We start from the raw sequence: 8788 nt of genomic DNA on the forward strand, positions 1-8788 counted from the left end.
TCGTGAGAAATTTTGTGATATCTCGATATTAGTTCGCGTATATGCAGACAGACAGAAGAACAGACAAACGTTCATGGCTACATCGACTTAGGTGACCTACATGGTCATTAAGAGGCTATACCAGTGCGACACTTTAAAACAAAAAAAAAAGAAACAAAAAAAAAGTGTTTTTTATTTGCTTTTTCGATAGCTTATATTTCCATAAATATCCTGTGAAATCGGGCATGTCGTATCTTGAATAGTTTTTGGATGGCAGTGTTCTCAAGAGCGACCGCTCGGAGGTGCAAACATATATATAAGGGAAGCTTTAAACGCCTTTTTCTCGAAACGACATTTTTCAAAATTGCTGGCGTCATAACTCAACGAGAAATTAACCGATCGACTTCAAATTTAAAGTGAGCATTTTTGAATAAATGCACTATACAATTACCTACGATAATTTTGATTGGTTGAAAATTTGGCATTAAAATAACTACCATTTTTTATCTAAAAAATAAACAATTTTTTTTTTCAAAATTACGCCATTTTGTTAATATTTGATATTATTCAAAACTCATAGGTCATTGTATAAGAAATATCTTTAAGTTTAATAAACTTTTCAAATTGTTTTTGTTTTAGCTACTCATTCGGCCGGAATCACGCCAGTAGTTGAGACACTCCGTTATTTTTCAACATTTTTGTAAAAAAAAAAATCTTAAAATATAGCTGAAAATATACCTTTTTACGGTCACATAAGTTCGAAATATTCACGCGTACTTTCTCTTAAAAAAATTCACGAAAATGGCCTAATGTTTCATGCATCACACTGGTATAGCCCTTTAATTATAGTATATTTTATATGGTCACCATTGTTTCCCCGTTCAGGGTATAAACAAGATAATAGCTAAAAAAAATTCAAAAATCTACCAAAAAGAGGACAGGACCCAAATTTTCTGGATTTATTATAGGCAAATTTAGAGATAATACTTTCAATATCGACTTCTTTAAGCAAGTCATGCTCTATATTCAACAAAGTGAAATGATTAATACGTTCTTTGCCCATCGTGTTCCTTAATTCATTTTTAATACATTTTAATGTTGAAAAAGAACGTTCGCCACTGCAGTTAGTGATCATGAAACTAAATACGCTAAGCAATTTTTATACTCTCGCAACAAAGTTGCTAAAGAGAGTATTATAGTTTTGTTCACATAACGGTTGTTTGTAAGTCCTAAAACTAAAAGAGTCAGATATAGGGTTATATATACCAAAGTGATCAGGGTGACGAGTAGAGTTGAAATCCGGATGTCTGTCTGTCCGCCGACCGTCTGTCCGTCCGTCCGTGAAAGCTGTAACTTGAGTAAAAATTCAGAAGGAAACTGCACGCAGGCTTTTTTTTTTTAAATTGAAAATGGGCGTGGCGTCGCCCACTTATGGACCAAAAACCATATCTCAGGAAGTACTCAACCGTTTTCTTAACACCGTGATGACATGTACCAAATATGGGTGAAATCGGTTCACAACCACGCCTGAAATCTCTATTATCACTTTATCATGCGAGAGTATAAAATGTTCGGTGACACCCGAACTTAGCCCTTCCTTACTTGTTAAGTTTGGGAAACATTCTAAAGAATTATTTATTACAAGTTTATTATATTGCTGTTCCAGAGGCTTTCTTGCTGTCAATAACAGTAGCCCACATCTGTTTTCAGCAGCTCTACTAAATGCACTAATTCGCCGCCTAGGCTGTTCTCCAAATCATCTTCGTAAGCACTGACCATACTATACAATTTTTCCAAAATCTCTTCTGTTGTTAGAGATTTTAGCTGTCGAAATACTTCAAAAACACTAGTAATTTTATGATATGCTTTCATTCGTTTAGTTAAAGCAATCAACTACACAATAATGACAATAAACGTCTCAAATTCGAAACGTTGTCCAGGTGTTTGATATTCAACAAAGTCGTCGGGTGTAGTGGAGCCGCTGAAATGGTCGTACCTTGTATCTCACTTGATTCGTCGTGATATCTGCTGCTGATATTCCTTACAGTAGGTCAGATCTTTAACTCTTGTCTCAATATCTGAAAAAGTGGATCGCATTGCTTGGACATGGCAATATAATGATTCATAAAGGGCGTATCCCTTTATTAAGGTCTTGATCAGACGACTGCAGCGAACCACTAGTTGTTTGCAAGCGTTCTACGACTTCGTTCCACGCAATTGTCATTATTCCCGTTTCTAACTTATTCATCGTTGAAAGTAGTCAGTACGTTTTATTACGGCACTCAGCTTTTTGATCCACGTCATTGAAAATGTCTTCCAATACTTGCTTAGTAGTGATAAAACCACATAAAAGTGCCTTCGTAGCATCAGCTCGGGATAGGTAGAAGCGGTAGCAAATTTATAGAGGTTTTAAATAAATCGACTATAATATTTATAATTAAACATTAGAACACTAAAGTTGAGAAATTCGTAAAATGCCTACTTATTTTTACGATTTAACGTGACAAAATCAAGTTTTAGATTTTCAGGTGGAAGTGAAGCATTGCCTAAGCACTTCGCGTTTAAAGCATGCAAGGATATTTTACGCTCCATGTAAATTGATATTTTTTATGGAGCGTAAAGTTGGAGCGCGGGGCCCGTAGCATTTGCTACTCTTGCTACGTGGCTAACTCGGCACTGGTCGATTCACTGAGTTACATTTGTTATTCCAAAAATCTTTCAACTCATGGAGTACGAATTGTCTTCTTAACCATTATGCTTGCGTATTAATAAAACCTTGAGTTTCATACAATTTCCGAAACATATCATCATCTGAGGGCACTATTCGTCTTTTTCACTTTAAAATATTAAAATATAATAATATTTGTACGCTTACAAATAATATCAACTCTTTAATTCTTTATTTAGTTTTCATATTTTTTGTTGTTTTTTGAGCAAATAATATATTTTTTGTAATATAAAATGTTTATCTTATCCATCTGACCGGCCGCCTTGGAAGGATCCTATTACGAATTTTCCACATAATCAACTCCAAACAGGCACGAGCGTTTTCCACACTGTCGTGATTCTCGTTTTCACATTAAATATCACGCTTTAAGTATTTCTTAGTCAGATTCTTAAGCGAATGAATGTGACGTGCAAAGCGTATTGGGTGTCAGAACTCATGTGCTGTACCGACTAACTTTTTATGAACAATCTTCAGCACACGCAAATCATTCTCCATGCTATAACCTATGAGTATTGTATCGACATCGATCAGTTGCAGCAAATACTTTTGTACTTCGGCAAAGGTCTTCAAGGGTTTTTTTTCAACTTTGCATAGATCTTTTGCGGTCAATGGTCATAAACCACTTGACCATCGTAACCAACTAACGATACTTTGGCTACTTCGACTCCACGATTGCTCACGCTCACGTAAAAGGATAGATTGCATCGTTCGCAAACACGTTCCTCCAAATTCAGGCCCCAATAGTATTAGTGGTTTCGTGGCTTAACGGGTGCTGATAGATCCAGACAGAGCCGTCATCGAAATAACTTGCCAATCGGTAGCCATAGTGACGCAAAAATTTTCGTGGCAAGATATGCCGATAGCGACGTAAACGTTTTACGAATTTCACCTCTGATAAATTGAGTTTTTCATGTTGATCTAATGGTGACATGGTTTTTGGCAGTATCACGGCATTAGAACTTTCGATCTTGTTAAGTTTGAGTTTTTGTAGTTCTTTTCCTGAAAGAGTTTCTAACTCTTCCCGTTTAATAAGTTCTTCTACTTCTTGATCGGCCAAAAGGTATCTGCTCTTCTTGTATCCAGTCATCTAGACCAGGTTTCTGGAAGCTTTGTACGGCCTGTTGGTAGCCAATTAAATTTTTGGATTGTTCCTCTAAATTATTGATGCTTTAAATGTATCGGTCTTTGTGAGTATTTGGATTGTAAATTGTTTAGTATTTTTTCATTAAGATTTATGTTTTATAAGTATTTGTAGAAAACAACTGCTTTTATATAGTTTTCGGTGGAGTTATTATAGCAGATAGTACATGAATTTTTAGCTGATTTTGCCTAAGAGGAATGTTATACTACATTTTCGAAAGGATTGTCGCCTATTTTATAGGTGATTCTCAGTCATTGGGCTAACGTTGCAGGTAGGCGCACGTAACGAAATTTATTAAGGAGATTTCACTGTGTTCGCCTTGACCCTTCGGCTCCTTCTGTGTTAATCTTATTTTGTCAAATTTTACCTGTCATCTCTTTTATTTTTAATTTTTTTTATATAACAAAAGGATTACTCTTTTTTCAGCTAATTCATTTAACTTTTGTGGAAATTATTTTTGGTGTTACCTGATGCTTTCTATGAATTATGATGTAATTTTGATGAAAAAGCATTCATGGTCTCGTTAGGGATCATATTTTGATGCTTTGGTATTTCCATAGTTCCAAATCATTACTACACTTAATTTTAAACAATTTGTGGAAATAATAATCTAAAAATAAGGAAAGCTAACCTTGAAATTGTAGCTCAAATAAGACTTTAAATGGATTCAATGATAAATATGCAGAATTATGAATTTTTATAGATAATTAAATGAGTATTGAACATTTTTTTTTTTTTTGATAAATGCAAAATAATTTAGTCTTTTTTTTTATTTTACTTTATTAAAGCTTACATAATAAACAAATTATTAAATAAACTAAAGTACGCAGCGCTAGCATCAAAGGCTTTCGGCTGATAATTTAGTCTTATTTTTGAATTTTATTCAAGAAATTGTTTGAAAAAATTTATTAAGAAATATGGGAATTTTGTTCCAGAATGTTTAAGTTTTAAAACCTCTATGGATATTTCCTTTCTCCAACTAATGTTTGCCGCTTGAAACTCGCAATTAACAATTAAAACTTTCAGAAATAAGAATTTTGTATTATCTTTTGTCTTGATATAGATATTATAATGCCAATATCTTTGAGATGTTAGTAGAAAAAATAAACGTGTATTAAAATTTGGATTAATCCATCCTGCCGAACAAACCTAGACTCGAAAATTCTTATATTTAATAAGAGTCATATGCAAAACATAAGAGAGAACTCAAAAAAGTCGATTATCCCACTAATAATGATTGCATAAGCATAAAAATTGCTTCAAACATGTAAGAAACAGATTCATCATAATTATGTGGTTTTTATATCGACTCCCTGCTGCAACTAAAATTCTACAATATTGCTTATTTTATTTCATATATTATCATTCGAAGTTACAAAGGATTATAAAGAATTTTTTCTAATTTCTTAAAATGTTGTCATAATATTTCATATAGACACCATCAACTATATATGTATATATAAACCCGTTCACAGGGAATCTTTTATAAAAACAATCTTTATATTCATTAATTAACCGTAATTTTTCGGGATTCAATGGTGACTCATATACAAGGTGCGTGCCAAAACAAAGAGGACTTTTTGAATCTATATGACGACTGGTGCGTTAGAATCTGCTAACTTTATCGATTGTCCAGTGAGAATTTCATAACATTTCATTCATTAGTGAAGTTATTGCGTTTTAAGTGTAAGTATGTTTGTGTTATCGGTGCGAAAATAAGCTTCGCACAAAGAACAAAACATCGATTTATCGCATTTTCACTGAACATTTGGGCTTTTTGTTCCGCACAAATTGACTGACGACCAAAAATTGCTCAGAATCCAACATTCGAAGGGCATCCGATTATTTGACCAAAAATCACATTATAGCTATTTAACCATGAAAGGAAAGCGTTAAGCAGACATAGAGGCCATTTAAAAGGGAAAAACTATTTGTTCTGTTTATTTGTTTTTAAGTGCTGTTTACTTTGGAACGCACCTTGTATGAATGTATGGTTATAGCGACATCGTAGAAATAAGAAACATAGTCGTACATCACATAGAATACGGGCTGCACCACTTCTAGAAAGAGAAATTAGCAAATCGAAAGCATAAAGAATTACTACAGAAAGGTTGATCGAATGTTATAAAACGTTTCGTGGCCGAACAGTCTAGGTCTCTTTGAATTTCCATATAATAATTCCTGTGGAAGAAGAATTGTGTTCCACCAGAAAGACGCCAACGATAGATATAGCTCCATAGGCTTGGTTGGCATCCTCCTTATAGTCACCTGACACCAAGTGATTACAATCTGTGCCGATTTATGGCTACTGATTTTTCTCTTGAAAAAATCGTCTCAAGTGAAGCTTGTGAAAATCGACTGTCATGCTGACTATGTTAAATAAAACCCTAAATTTTGTGCAACAAAAATGAATTACTTTTCTCTAGACCTATAATACGAATTTCTTCAGATTTCAATTTCGTCCAGTAGGAACCCTAATCTTTCTTTAAAAACTTATACTTATATATATACTGTTGTAATTTGTATTATTAGACAACAATTTTACAGTTTAATATCAATTTTAAATATTATATATATTTTTCTTATTTCTTACAACTAACTGCTTAATATAATATAATAAATATTCACAACAATAACAACTACGCTAGATCTATGTATTTACGCACTTTCCACATCATCAGCTCCAAACATGCTTGCGTATCTTCCAAACTATCGTGACCCTCATTCCCACATTGAATTTCGCGTTTTAGGTATTTTTTAGTCAGACTTTTAAGCGAACGGCGATATGGGAAACCTAAGGGGTGTGGGAACTCGTATGCTGTATCGATAACTTTTTTATGAACAATCTTCAGCGCACGCAAATCGTTCTCCAAGCCATGACCAATGAGTATGGCATCGGCATCGATCAGTTGCAGCAAATCCTTTTGAACTTCTTTGAGGGTTTTCAAATTCTTGTTTTTATTTTTACATAGATCGCTTGCGGTTACACCGGAAAAGCGTGTATTATAATCAACAATTTTGTCTGTGGGCCGCACAAAATGGTCGTAAACCACCTGACCGTCGTAACCAACAATTGTGACTTTAGTTACTTCGAGTCCACGCTCGGTGTAACACATTTCACAATCCAATGCGTACACTTTGGAAGCGCCAGCTGTTTTACCTGCACGTGGCAGCGTGTGCACGAAATCACTGTAAGGCCCATTTATACCGTTGACAACACCGCTCCATACGTGTTGTGAGTGACGTTCACAGCCTTCCGAATCCTTAGCGCCTGCACAACATGTGTATTGTGTGGTATAACCCCCTTTGCTGTATGTACCATTTAGTTTACCCCAGTGAAAGGTGCAGCTTTTGTGGCTTACATATTCAAAGCAATCGGTAACGTGAAACAAACGCCCACATCTTGCGCATATTTTCTTTGTTTCTTCGAAGACGTCTTCTTCATCTTCACTTGTTTCGGTGGAATCGCAGTCCGTTGCTGTTGAATAGCTATCTCCTGAATTCGAGCTTCTTGAGGGTGAACGTGAACTGCTACTGTTTTCCGACTCGCTCGAGTTGCTTCCTCGTAAACCAAACTGATGAGGTATATACTTAAAAATTTCGATGCAGCCTTCGTGAGTGGTGCTCTCCGTTGGGTAGCCATAGAGACGTAATAAACCGGGTTCCATAATATACCGTTGTAAATGTTTCACGAACTCAGTCTCCGACAAATTAGGCTTGGCGAACTGCAGTAAAGGTGTGACATCTGTTTCAATATCTTCGATTTTCTCAGATTGGGCCTCTAATATAACTTGCTGGTTGCCTAGGAAGTCCTCGTCTTCAAGCTGTTCTATAAACTGCTGTTTTTGCATAAGCTTGAGCTCGTATTTTCTCCGCAATTCTTGTTGGCGACATTTCTTCTCTCGTTGTTGTTGTCGTTTTAATTCGCGTTGCTGTTTCAATGTATCTAGCCGCTTCTTCTTCTGCAATAATCTTTTTCCTTCAAGCTCTTGTTTCTCTTTGAGCTTTTGATCACCTAATTTTTGTTCTTTACTTTTCTTTTTCTCCAACTTTTCTCTAATTTCTTGTTCTTTCTTCAGCTCTGCTTGTCTCCTCTTTTTCAGCTGTATCAGCTCTTGCAGTTGCTTCGACGGCAATCGTTTCTGCCGACGATTCACATTAATAAAAGTAAAGACCCGGTGATCCAGTGTTTTTGGTGCAAGATCACAGAATGTCATCACAAGCACTGCTGCACGTAACAATGGTCTGATGATATAGTGAAACAGTGGTCTAACATCGTGAAGAATCTGACTAAGATAGACTGCTTGTAGTTGTAGTTGACTCATTTGTTAAACGCGATGAACAAATTTCTATTTTCTCAAGTATGGTGTGTAGCGTTCGAAGTCTGATCGAAACTATGCCAAGGAAAGGATAACAGCTACTTATATACTCTGCAAAAAATATTAGTATCAAGCAGGTAGAAATTTCAGATTTTTCGACTTTTGGGTATCTATCTCACAGTTACTCCCTCAAACGATCATTTACCTGTGGTAAACTAAACAATACAAACTAATTATCATATTAATGCATTTGTAGCTTTCAAGGTTTTCTCTTCTCCATGTTAATCTCGGTACATTACATCAGAAGTGTTTTTAATTGTATATAGTTATATTTTTAAATTTGCCAGGAAGTTGGTAATGTCCAGAAGAACACGTAAGAGATCCTTAAGCTATATATAACAGATATATTTCGTGTGCCAGCACAAGTCTACGAATAGTAAAAAGCCTTCATAGGCGGTCGTCGGACGACCTTCGACATCTTCAATTCACGAAAATATTAAAAAAGTGAAAGATATGGCGCTTGAAAGTCGTCAGGCAAGTGCTAGAGAAATGACAGGAAACGTCGACATCTCTCGCGAGTCCGTTCGAAAGAGTCTAGTGGATATGTAGGGTATGAAACTC

General features: G+C 35.3%; 1 protein-coding gene across 1 annotated transcript; it reads right to left on the minus strand.

The window, feature by feature from the left end:
• Window positions 1-6487: 6487 nt before the first annotated feature.
• LOC108967502 (exonuclease GOR-like) lies at window positions 6488-8173 on the minus strand. Its single transcript, XM_018930965.1, has one exon. It carries the CDS (start codon window positions 8171-8173, stop codon window positions 6488-6490), a length of 1686 nt encoding a protein of 561 aa, XP_018786510.1.
• Window positions 8174-8788: the final 615 nt, after the last annotated feature.

This window comes from Bactrocera latifrons, unplaced genomic scaffold, assembly GCF_001853355.1.
Source record: "Bactrocera latifrons isolate USDA-ARS-PBARC rearing strain unplaced genomic scaffold, ASM185335v1 scaffold_19, whole genome shotgun sequence".
Lineage (NCBI taxonomy): Eukaryota > Metazoa > Arthropoda > Insecta > Diptera > Tephritidae > Bactrocera > Bactrocera latifrons.

Bases quoted from the DNA above. Each gene is read 5' to 3' on its own strand.
- LOC108967502 (XM_018930965.1), bottom strand. From the start codon at position 8,173: ATGAGTCAACTACAACTACAAGCAGTCTATCTTAGTCAGATTCTTCAC.